This window comes from Danio aesculapii, chromosome 9, assembly GCF_903798145.1.
Source record: "Danio aesculapii chromosome 9, fDanAes4.1, whole genome shotgun sequence".
Taxonomy (NCBI): Eukaryota; Metazoa; Chordata; class Actinopteri; order Cypriniformes; family Danionidae; genus Danio; species Danio aesculapii.
In genome coordinates, this window is record NC_079443.1 from 14859568 (window position 1) to 14872417 (window position 12850).

The 12850-nt window shown below is 33.5% G+C and overlaps 1 protein-coding gene across 1 annotated transcript in view; it reads right to left on the bottom strand.

The window, feature by feature from the left end:
- vwa8 (von Willebrand factor A domain containing 8) overlaps positions 1–12850 on the bottom strand; it is a 241414-nt gene that overhangs the window by 219116 nt on the left and 9448 nt on the right. Inside the window, exons 5-10 of the mRNA XM_056464990.1 lie at positions 7994–8161; positions 7083–7247; positions 6764–6813; positions 6578–6686; positions 3892–3996; positions 2631–2762 (exon numbers count right to left, since the gene is read on the bottom strand). Coding sequence (XP_056320965.1) covers positions 2631–2762; positions 3892–3996; positions 6578–6686; positions 6764–6813; positions 7083–7247; positions 7994–8161 — 729 coding nt within the window. The remainder of the gene's footprint in view (positions 1–2630; positions 2763–3891; positions 3997–6577; positions 6687–6763; positions 6814–7082; positions 7248–7993; positions 8162–12850) is intronic.

Here is a 12850-nt window from a genome sequence, read left to right on the forward strand (position 1 = left end):
TTTTGAGTGTATTTAACTCGTGTATTTAACTTCTCTGTGCTGTAGACCTACATACCGCTGCATTTGCAGCAGGTCGTCACCCAGAGCGACAGGCAGCTACAAAGCCGCTGCTAGTTTCAATGAGGCATTACAAGTGTTAAAGATTCATTTTCATTAAAAGTTTTGCGCTCATTTATACTTGTTGTGTGTGTGTGTGTATGTATGTATCATTCATACATACATACATACCTTAACAACATTTAAATATATAAAGTTGAAGTCAAAATTATAAGCCCTCCTGTGGAAGTTTTATTTTATTTTTTTATATTTCCTAAGGGCTGTTTAAAGGAGAAAATATTTTTTTATGCATTTTGAAACAAGAAATTTATTTTCTCTTTGCCATGATGGCAGTACATAATATTCATTCATTCATTCATTCATTCATTCATTCATTCAGTCATTCATTTATTCATTTTCTGACGGCTTAGTCCCTTTATTCATTGGGGTCGCCACAGCGGAACGAACCGCCAACTTATCCAGCATATGTGTTACACAGCGGATGCCCTTTTATCAACAATCCAGTGCTGGGAAACATCCATACACACTCATTCATACACATACATTCATTCATTCATTCATTTTTTTCGGCTTAGTCACTTTATTAATCAGGGGTCACCACAGTAGAATGAACCGCCAACTTATCCAGCATATGTTTTACACAGCGGATGCCCTTCCAGCTGCAACCCAGTTTTGGGAAACACTCACACACATACCCTATGGGCAATTTAGCTTATTCAATTCACCTATACCGCATGTCTTCGGACTGTGTAGGAAACCGGAGCACCCAGAGGAAACCCAGAGAACATGCAAACTCCACACAGAAATGCCAACTGACCCAGCCGGAACTCGAACCAGCAACTTTTTTTGCTGTGAGGCGACAGTGCTAACCACTAAGCCACCATGTCACCCTATAGTACATAATATTTACTAGTTATTTTGCAAGATAATATTATTCAGTGCACTGGGTTAATTAGGTTAACTAGGGAAGTTTATTGGACAACAGTGGTTTTTATAACTACATTATAAAGAAAAACAGTGAAAATTTTCTAGGCCCGTATTTAATAGGGGAATTACCAACCTACGTCACACATGGTGTCACACGGGTTCCCAGTTGCAAAAAAAGACCAGTTGCAATAGCAAACATGTTGTGTTGTGCGGTAGGATGCCAAATTCGAAAATCCAAAAATAGAAAACTTAACTTTTACCATACACCACATTGCTTTTAATGCCAACCGCAGACGTCTTTGGCTGAAAGGGAGCTGAATGGAGTGAGGACCTAATTAAAAATGCTCGACTCTGCAGTTCTCATTTCATATCAGGTGAGTTCACGTTATGCTGAATCATACTCATTACTCGTTTTTCATTGCAGCAATGATTTCTGCAAAAACAGTTAAATATGGTTAATTAAACTGCGGACACTGAATGCCAAGAATGAAATGTAAAAATGTAAGTTCATATACCCTGCCGTATAGGTGCATTTTGCTGTCAGAATGCAATTGTTTTGATTGTTGATGATTACGCAGGTCTTGTACAGCTCCATCTTCTTTCCTTGTCTTTGTTCTGAATCTGGTATTCATGGAAAAATTTTTCTTGCACATGACTTCGCAAAACAAAAGTGTAGGCATCCAAAGACTTGTAGGTCTTTAACTTCTCTCTTGTAAAATCATTTGGAGTTTCAATGAGATGAATGCCGTTCACTTAATTTTGCAGAATAACTGTGATTATCACTGGGTGACAAGCTGTTCTAATACGCTGAAAGCATTATGTAAATAATGCATAAAATATGTAATCAATATAACTTATTTTTGAGACAACAACAAATTCTGTATCGCATCGGATGTCATTTCCTCGCTGTAAATGCTAGTGCTCCCGTTTTTTTCTGCAACCTCGTTGCACACGCATCCTGTATGTTTATTAAACCGGATACTTGTCTATTTCACTCTACTTGGGAAATATTTGAAAAATAATAAATTCACAGGAGGGCTAATACTCTTGTCTTCAAGTATATATCAAATCTAAGACCCCAATCACACACAGCCTGTGATTTGTCACATCCTGTGCCACATTATTTAAATAGCAAATTAATTTGTGCATATTATTTTGCACCTAAGGCGGTGCTGGACTCCAAATGAGGTATGCATTGTCAGCAGTATACTATTTTAAGACAGCTAAAAAAAGCCTGCACCATTGACTTTATATTAATATATTATAGCTCTATAGCTTTAACCTTGCGCACAAGCAGATCTGTTTCCTCTCTGGAAGTGTTTTGTCTTTGCACAAATTGTACCATGTATATTGCAAATACACCGTGACATGAGCACAACGGCCTCTTATAGGAAATCAGAGATGAGTGTCAGATTGATTTCTTGCATGTTACATCAAAAACACACATTATTCATTAAGGGAATTGGAACAGCTCCTTTAGATCATGTGATGGGCGTGCTGAGCATTTTTCCCGTAACTGAACTAGAAAAAAGTTAATTGTGACACAGTCAAGTGCTTTAGACTCGCTGTAGTACAAAGCAATGCCACTAACCTAAAGATTTCTGTAAAACCGCACTTTACCACTACCCTATATATACCACACTGACCTGAAAGGTGATGTTCTGGTTGGTGATATTGAGAGTAACGGCCGCCTGCTCTGCCTGTTCTCCATTCACAGGCTCAATGTTCACCACTGCAGTCAGAGAAGGTTTCGTGCTTCCATCAGTCAACTCAAACCTCTGAGAAGAGAGTCTCAAATCAGTGCAAACTAAATCCATATACTATAATATACGGTCATCTTCTTTGCTTCACAAATTTAAAACATGGGGCCATTTGGTAAAAATTTTATGTTGGTTAAAGTGAGTTAAGTTCAAATTAGTTTAAACTGTGTGTGAAAAAAAAAATACTATAATATGTCAAAAATTTCCCACTAAAACTTTTTTTAATCATTTATTAGTGCATTTTTTGTGTTAACTTTGTAAAAGATAATAAAGTACAATTATAATAAATAAATAAATAAATAAATAAATAAATAAATAAATAAATAACAGTATTGATTCTAAAACTAGAATCCATCATTTAGAGTTACACAGTTGAGTTTGACCATTTTTAAATCCATCCAGCCAATCTCTGGGTCTGGCGGGAGCACTTTTAGCTTAGCTTAGCATAAATGATTGAATCGGATTAGACTATTAGCATCTTGCTTAAAACATATAAAATAATGATTGTTCCGTAGTTGCCAGCAGGTAGCTCTCTGCAACTCTCCACTAAAGCTAAGCAGGGTCCTGACTCTCTGTGGTCATTAAAAATTATTATTACTATTATTATTATAATTACATCATGTACCAAAACTGATGGAAAGTGAAACTAAAGTATATGACTAGTAACTTATACTCTTGATCTAGAAAATAGTACCTTTTCATTTTCTGTCAATCGTAATACACAAAGTAACTACAGAAGCTTTAAATAGGACAATTATCATAACTTTTTTTAACTTTTTGAGTAAGATGCTAATGGTCTAATCTGATTCAATGATTTTTGCTAAGCTAAGCTATAAGTGATCCCGCCGAAACCAGAGATCTGCTGAATGGAATCCAAAATAGTAAAACTCAACTGTTTAACTCTAAATGTCTTGCACAATTAGCCCATTTCCAAAAAAAGTGACGTGTTTGTTTATTAAATAATATGTATTTATTATTTTTTTAGTTACTATTTTTTTTATAATTATTATTTTATAAAATAATAATAAATTACAACACATTGAGTAAAATCTGCATGTAACATATACACTACACTTTCAAGAACTATTGTAACCAGTCCAGATTTGCAGCTATTAGCCTTTATTTTGTGTTAGAGAGTGATTCTTACATTAAGCACTCCCTCTACAGCAGTGCGGCCTTCTTTCCCCAGCATGGCCTCATACGGGTAAAGTCTCTGAACCAGCTGCTCAACTGACAGCATGGGGAACAGATTCTGCAATACAGATAAACATAAAACATTCAACAACATCCACACAAAAAATGTACTACACCACACACACACTCCAGACTTTGCTTGATTTTCTTTTCAGATGACAGCATTCATGCTAATACAATTCAATTGAACAGAGCGATCGCACCCCATTTGAACCAAACATGCCAGATGTTCATTCAAAATTAAAATTTACTCATGATTTACTAGCCCTCTGTCGTTGGAAACGTAGCAACTGACTTCCAAAGGAAAAAACAAACACTATGGAAGTCAATGGTTACAGGTTTCCAGCTTTCTTCAAAATATCTTCCTTTATGTTCAGCAGATTTGTTTGTTGGTTGCCACATCAGCAACTTGTGGCTATTTCTTGACAATATCAATATAGATGAATACATATTACATAACTTCATAATTCAATATTCGGTAGAAGAAAGAAACTCAAAGAGGTTTGTGACAAGTGAAGGGTGAGTAAACGATGGCAGAATTTGACATTTTCAGTCAACTACCCCTTTAACTGAATCCAGATGCACTGTAAAAAAAGTACCTTAAATTCACAGTAAATTACTGGCTAATAATTGCATTTCTTTCACAGTAAAATACTATATGTAAATTTACAGCAAATTACCGTGATGTAGTTCACAGTAATTTACTGTGATATTGCTTCATTAAACTACTGTGAAATTACAGCAATATAGTGTAACTTCACAGTAGATAGTAAAGTCCATTACTGTAATTTCACTGTATAATCTTGTAGAATTAACTATATTTTACTGTGAAGCAGGCTTTCCTCGGCTATTCATTCTGACATTTACTCTCACGTTGAAATCATTTTGGGTGTTTAACAGTGTTTTAATTTATGAATCAATTACTTTTGTTCCAGTTTATTTTGTCTTTGACTAAGCACAAAGTTATGTTCATTAAAAATTATTTCATTTTCCATGTTAACCTTATAAAACTAAATAAAGTGCACCCAAAAATGAAAATGTACTATGACATTCACGTCATTTCAAAACAGGATGATTTTCTTTCAAGTTATTTTTGAAAATGTAACCAAATTGTTTTTGGAGCTGCAATAACATTCAGTTATTTCTAAATATCAAAAAAGTGCCAATACTGGCATAAAATTTCATTTGTATTAATGTCTATGTTGAATGAAATAAAAAGAGTTTGAACTCCTATAACGAACATGCAAAAGATATAGCCTTTCTTAATGTAATTTGCTGTAATCACGCAACCTACCTTAATTTCACTATAAAATTTCAAATACAACACCATTACTGTGAAGTTTTACAGTTACATCCTGTAAAGTGATACTAATGTAATTTACTGTGAAAAACTGCAATAACATGTTGTGAAAATCAGGACATTTTCCAAAGTGTGATTTAAACAGTTGCAAGTGTAATATAATGTAAATAAAATGGCAATATAAATCAATATAAATTCAAATTTAATCCTAATTTCTCAATGTCAAAATCTACAATAAAAATGAAAAAGCCTTGTTTTCACAATTCCATATTTTAGTACATTTCAGATACTGCACAATTCATCAAGAGAGAGTTTTGAGCTTATTATCACCTTCTCTGACTATGTCATGGCAAAAACAGATCAAATTTACAAACATTTCATAAATATCACTTTTTATATAAGAAAAAAAAGTTTTTTTTTTTATTTTTATTAACAGCGATATATGATACATAAAATAACAAAAATTAAAATGTATCTTTGAAGCTCCATTAATCTAAATCAAAACTTGATAAAATATATAAAAAGTGCAATGAGTCAACACGAACACGGTTTCATTCTTTGTAGTCATGCAGTAAACTTCAACCAATCTGGAAAAATATATTTAAATTTCTTTCTGATGTGTACACTGCAAAAAACACTTTTTTTACTTTCTTAAAATTCTTAAATTGAGAAGCATTTTCTAAACAAACAAAACACATAGTCTCGTTTTAAGAAATACTATGCCAAAAGTAAGTGAGTTTTTTCCTTAAACAAACTAAATAATCTGCCAGTAGAGTAAGCAAAATATTCTTATGCCAGAAGGAAAAACAAGATTATTTTTCTTTCCTCATTGGCAGATTATTTTGCTTGTTTAAAAACTTGCTTAATTTTGACATTTTATTTCTTAAAACAAGTCAATAATTTTTTACCTGTCTAGAAAATGCCTCTTGAATTAAGAATTTTAGATATTTGGACTAGAAATAAGACAAACACTTAAGAAAAGCCTTTTATGCAGTGTATTCAATGAATCTGGAAGATGTATAAAATGCCTTTTATTTTATTTTCATGTACCTTCTACAAATATTTTGATCAATGTTAGATGGGAGGTAGAGTTTTGACTTCCTTTTTGTAGTAAGTGTAGTAAATTCACTGACAGAGTGCTTCCAAGAAAACTTTGATATATGGTCCATCTCGTTCTTGTAAGGATTTAGGCGGTACTGTATGCATGTATGTTTTTTTTAATGAAAATGAAAATAAAGAGTTTAAAAATGTATTTTTGATAAAAACAATACAATTTTTGAAGAACTGAGATTTAAAAAAATAAATATATTTCACTTAATTCCTGCAATCTGCTACTCACCAGAACAGTGAGGGCTGATAGGAGATTGTCCACAGGGAAATCAGGCAGGCTTAAGCTGGCAGACTCTTGAGAACAAAGAGTAGTGGCGAAAGACAAGAGCTGGGACACCCTATGATGGGGAAAAAAACACAGTTTTAGTATTTAGTTTGCGGCATCGTCAATGAAAAATCCATTTTTGAAAACTACCTTTCAGCAGGAACATTTGATCCAATTCTGTAGAGATGCTCCAGCTGGTCCTTAACATGAAAACATAAAGCGTTACAGACCATACGCAACATAGGTGAACCTGCATCTTCCCTACCAGCTAGCCATCTTACATATATAATGCTCTCACTACCCTCAGCTTAACTTGATAAAAAAAAACAATTATGACACCCAAAAAAAGGTAAATATTCCCATATTCTGGTCATCTGGGCTTTCAGGGAGAACGAGGATTACATTCGAGGATTAAATTCACATTTATTGGTAATTTTCACATTCATGACATGTCAGTGTGTGAAAGCACCTTGAAGGGAAGATAGTAAATGTCTCTGGCCTGGAAGCGAGACCGCAGCGGTGGATCCAGCGGGTTCCCTTTGTATCGTGGAACAGGAAGGCCGAGAGCAATGACTCGAAAGTCCTCACTCACCCTAACAATCTTCCAGGCATCCAGCTCTTCTTTAGTGTGCTCCTATTAGACCAACACAAACGTAGGAAACACTCTGGTAAATAAACTGTTATTTCACAATATTTTTGAAAAGTAATAATTGCTTTTGTTTTGGAAATAGGCTTAAAACAATAAAATAAGATAAAATCAAATTTAATAAAAATTTATAAACAAATGTTTAATAAAGGGTATTTTTAAATCACACGAAAACATTCATTCATTCATTTCACGAAACAATATTTTTAAAAGGAAATAATATTAATTAAAACTAATATTATGTCCATAAATAACAACTTAAAATCACTGAAAAATTACAAATTTGATAAACATTTTAATTTTAATTACACACGAATATTTATAAACAAGGAAAATAAGATTAAGTAAATGTAAATTACATTTTGTGTAAATAAAAATAAATAAATAAATGAATAAATAACTTCAGTTTTATGCAAATATCTGTTAAAAAATATACAGCCAATTATATGGCTGGTAAATATTTCAAATCCTCGATATTAGCAGGTGTTGCAAGATAATCATGCAAATGCTTTCAAAAATATTATTAAAATGAAATTTAAATCAACATAATATACGTATATAAATCAATATATGCACATTAACTGTTTACTTATAAAATAGCAATGCGCGCTAGCAAAATAAACACTGTAAATTTAGATTTCACGCAGACTAAGTGTTCCCAACATGTCTGTAATAAAGCATCAGCTCTCTGATTGGTCCGTCTGCTTCTGTAGACACAGTATGTCACTTCTCACCTCCAGGAGTTTGTCATAGCGGTGTGCAGACATGAGGAAACGTCCATCTTCCAGCTGCATCTCTCGATTCTCCAGCAGGTTATTGAGGACTGGCAACACGTTCCTCTCTGCCTTCTCCAGTCCCTCCAACACCAGAATCCGTCCCTCAGTCGCCGCTCGAACCGCACACTGTACAAGACAGAAAGCTCATGTTGAGGTATAGCTTTTTTTAAAGTGGTTTGATTCTGAAAATATTACTGGCTACTGGAGCAAAGCTTAAAAGACAGCAATGATCAAAATAACAACAGGGTCATCAGCTCAATAGATTTTTCTGGTGCAACAATTTTCAAGATACCTTTATTGACCTTATTTTGCAATCCGGAAGCGTGCTTCTTCTTTGCAACTGTTTTAGAACTTCAGATTCAGTTGTAATGTATTTTTTATTTAATGCCATGTCAGCAACCAAGGCTATTTTCATGGCAAAAACATTTCAATAATAAATATACAATTAAACACAACAAACAAATAAATACATAAATTAAATATGATTTTTACTGTAATTACATGATAAAAATTGTACATTTTTTCCTGGTGTCACTTTGTTAAAAATGTCCTTAAGAGAGTTTGTCCTCGAGACAGTCCAGTAGAATGTATTTAACTGTAAGATAAATTGTGCAGTCCAAACATTAAGTAGGGTCTTTACCCTTGAGCAAAAAAATCATGGGTTAACCTTGAATGTCCAATCCCACATCAGGTAAAAATCAAATCTAGTCTTAAAAGGTCTTAAAACTCTGTTCATTTCAGGTTGTATTTTATACAGTGTATTATTTTTCACCACATCCTACTCCTCTTGCCACTTATTTAAAATGTAAACATTAATAAAAGGTCTCATCGCTGACGGAGGAATTTGGCATTTGTTCATCACTTGTTTAAAAGCGTCCTTAACAGAAACATCATCTCGCTCATTTCCTGAAAACCGAACATGTCCTGGATCCCAGCAAAAAATTATAAGATTAAAAGGATTTTGCAGATGGTAAGCTTTGTTATCAATCAAAGGATGATCGTTTTTTGAAGATTCCATCACTTGAAGGCATGATTTGAGTCTGTAATAATGATAAAAGTTATCTAACTAGGAAAAATAAACAGTCAAACTACTTGCCCTACAAACAAGTGTTTTCATGACTATACATAAAAAGAAAAGGAATAAATTACTTTTGGTCCCGTAACAAGTGGGAGGCACATATGCAAAATTTTGTCATTCCTACATCGTTCACCTGATTTGAATGTAAATACCCTCAAATTAAAGCTGACAGTCTGCAGTTAAAGCAAATCTTGTTTGTTTCATTTCAAATCCATTGTGTTGGGGTATAGAGCCAAAAATGTTAGAATTGTGTCGATGTCCAAATATTTATTGACCTAACTGTATATGTATATAAATAAAAGAGTAACAAAAATACATTACCTAAATTCATTTACTCATTTAAATAAAATTAAATAAAACAAAATAAAATAAAATAAATGGGGGGAAAAAAAACTATTTTTTTAATATGTAACTAATATATTTTTTAAATTCTTGATTTTTACATTTAGAAAAACATCAATGGGCAATGGTCTTAAAATACCTTTTTTTTTTTACATTTTAAAATAATAAAAACACATTTAGAATCAGCAGAGAACTGGAATAACTTTGTTCTATCATGAAAAGGAATTCCTAACTGTTCTGTGTTAAAGAAAGTGTTGATCTGTCATTACACCCACTTCACAGAGTAGTTCAATAGATTTAAGACAAGTCAATTTTTTTCGGATCTTCCCCCATTAGTGGTCTGACTCTCTAAATCTTGTCTGTTATGAAGATTCAGCGATGCTGACATATGTGCTCAAGAATCAAACGCCATTGACGTCAAAGGCAGGAAATTCTGGGCTTCTCCGATGACCGCAAAACAAGTTGCCATATAATTAGGTTAACATGTAAATACATGCCTGATTGTGTGGGAACAGGGCCTATAAATATGTAGCCAGATGGTCCAAATTTAGCTCAGCACCAATATTCATTCTGGATGCCATAATAACATAATTACTAGAAATGCCTTTGACACAGACTAGAGAGACTAGTTAAGACCACACACACTAGCATATTTGTCAATGACACAAATAGAGGAATTAAATGCCTTTTGACCCGCTTGACCTCAATGAAAGACAAGAAAAGAGAGTTAAACAGGAAAGAGGGTTTGGACCACAAGTAACTTTTTCTTGACTTTCTAAACAAAGATGCCCATTTGGCTTGTGGTGAAATAATGAAGAGCAGAACATATGACAGTTTCATTTTTATGTGATTATTACAGTTTATCAATTTAATAAAAGGTCTAAAAATGGTAACATTAGATTAAAAGTCTAAATACAACCATATTAAAATAAAATAAGCATTTAGTTTATTGGCCCGTTTCCACTGTGTGGTAGGTTACTGTACGGTACACTTTTATGGCCGTTTTCACTGTCAAAAGGTACCTACTGTAAAAGCAAACCGTACCACTTACATACCACTTTTTGGGTACCCTTTCGGAAGGGTACCTAGCACAACAAAAGGGTACCAAAAGGCAGAACAAGACGCACAGCTGAACGCTATTGGTTTTCAGAGATACGTCACTCACTCGTGCAACAAGCCAGCAGAATGAAAACATAGGAACCGCCATTTTTAAAAACACAACCAAGACATTACTCGCAACACATCTATATTTGAAATAACAAACTTCTTGAGCTGATGATAATATCGTGCGCATGGTTATTGAAGTGCTTCTGACACCTGATCCCTTCTGAAACTGACAAACGGTGAAAAATGGTGAAAATTAAAGATACACATGAGAGGTTTGGACTGACTGGGCTATATGTTGCGTGTTGTTTTTGAACCCAACTAAGGACTAATTGTATGCTGTGTGTAGTTTTTCTGTAATTGGTAACATATCAGAGACTGTAAGGGTCTGTATGTGTTCATATACAGTTGAAGTCAGAATTATTAGCCCCCCTTTGATTTTTTTTTTTTTTATATTTCCCAAATGATGTTTAACAGAGCAAACAAAATTTTCACAGTATGTCTGATAATATTTTATATTAATATTAATAAGGTAAAAATTATTAGCCCCTTTAAGCTCTTTTTTTTTTCGACTGTCAACAGAACAAACCATAGTTATACAATAACTTGCCTAATTATCCTAACCTGCCTAGTTAGCCTAATTAACCTAGTTAAGCCTTTAAATGTCACTTTAAGCTGTATAGAAGTGTCTTGAAAATATCTAGTCAAATATTATTTACTGTCATCATGACAAAGATAAAATAAATCAGTTCTAGAAATTAGTTATTAAAACTATTATGTTTAGAAATGTGTTGAAAAAAATCTTCTCTTTGTTAAACAGAAATTGGGAAAAAAAATAAACAGGGGGGCTAATAATTCAGCGTGGCTAATAATTCTGACTTTAACTGTATGTTGCATTTATTAATTCATTTATTTGCCGACATTACAGTAGGCTATTTTGTACTGTCATTGATACTCAGTTATAATCAAATCCTGTTCATAGAAACGTTAGTAATAAACATTTATACACATGTATTTATGTGTATAAAGCATCTGTTTTGTGAGAAGTGCTTTTCATATGATACGTGAACGACCTGTACGGCTTTACTTTGACATTTCCTTGAGCGAGAATGACGTCGACTGAAACTTTCTGTCATACACCATGCACACCGAAAGGGTACCAGCCTGATAAAGGTGGCCTGTACCGTAGTGTACCACTCAGTGGAAACAGGCCATATGACACCTCCTTCAAATGACATACAAAATCAAAGTGTATATATCGTGTTAGATTATGATTATCAATCTATCAGTCTATGATCATCAAAACTTTAGAAGTAAAATATATAATGCATTGAAGCTTGCAACAGAAAAAAATGCTATAATTATGAAACATCATTTTGCTATATATTTAAAAGTTTTATATTGATCTTTTTCTTCCCATACGAGCGGGTGCAGCCATTGGAATCTTTTTGGCTCAAGACTTCCGGTCTTATTCGTTTCTAATGATTTTTAGATGTTTTAAGAAAAGCGTGCCAAGCTTCTTGATGTTGCAAACTGATTTTTTATTATATAATCTTTATACTTTTTATGTATAGTCACAAACACACTTGTTTGTAGAGCAAGCAGTTCGACCTTTTTCTCCCACTTGTTCCTAGTCATTTCTCCCATAGGAAACTCAATTGGAAGTTCTAAAACAATCTCAAAAATGAATGCACTTCTGAATTGCAGAATAAGGTCAATAATGCTAGTGACTATTTTTTCTGTAATCTAGAAGCAATAAGTTTAATATAACTTAATATAAAAAAAACAAAATGTTCTAAATAACACATGGTGCGGTACACAAAGCAGTATATACGTTCCATCCAAGAGCAGGTTTTCATTCAACACAGTGCAGTGGTGTTAGAATAGGAAAAGCTGCTGACTTATCATTTTAATGAAAGGTCAAAGTGAAGCATCACAGTGATTCTGAACTCGGAAATGCCACACATTCTGAGTTGATCATATGCTGCTGAAGGCAGTATATTTCAAAAGTGGTGCACAGATCTACCAAGCTCATTGGTAGCCTATAATTTTGCAAAATGTAAATTACATTGCTCCAATTACATTTTGCTGCACGTTTCAGATGGCAAATCCACTAGAGGGTGCTGTCTATATTTTTGCAAATATTAAATACATTATTTAGGATACCTTTTGTTATAGTTATGCATTTCAGATACACATCCTTCTTGTATAAGGGAAGGCAGGGCTTGTCATATCACCTAGAACAGCAAACTACTAAGCTAAACACTTCTCCAAACCCAGTGTTTTCAAAA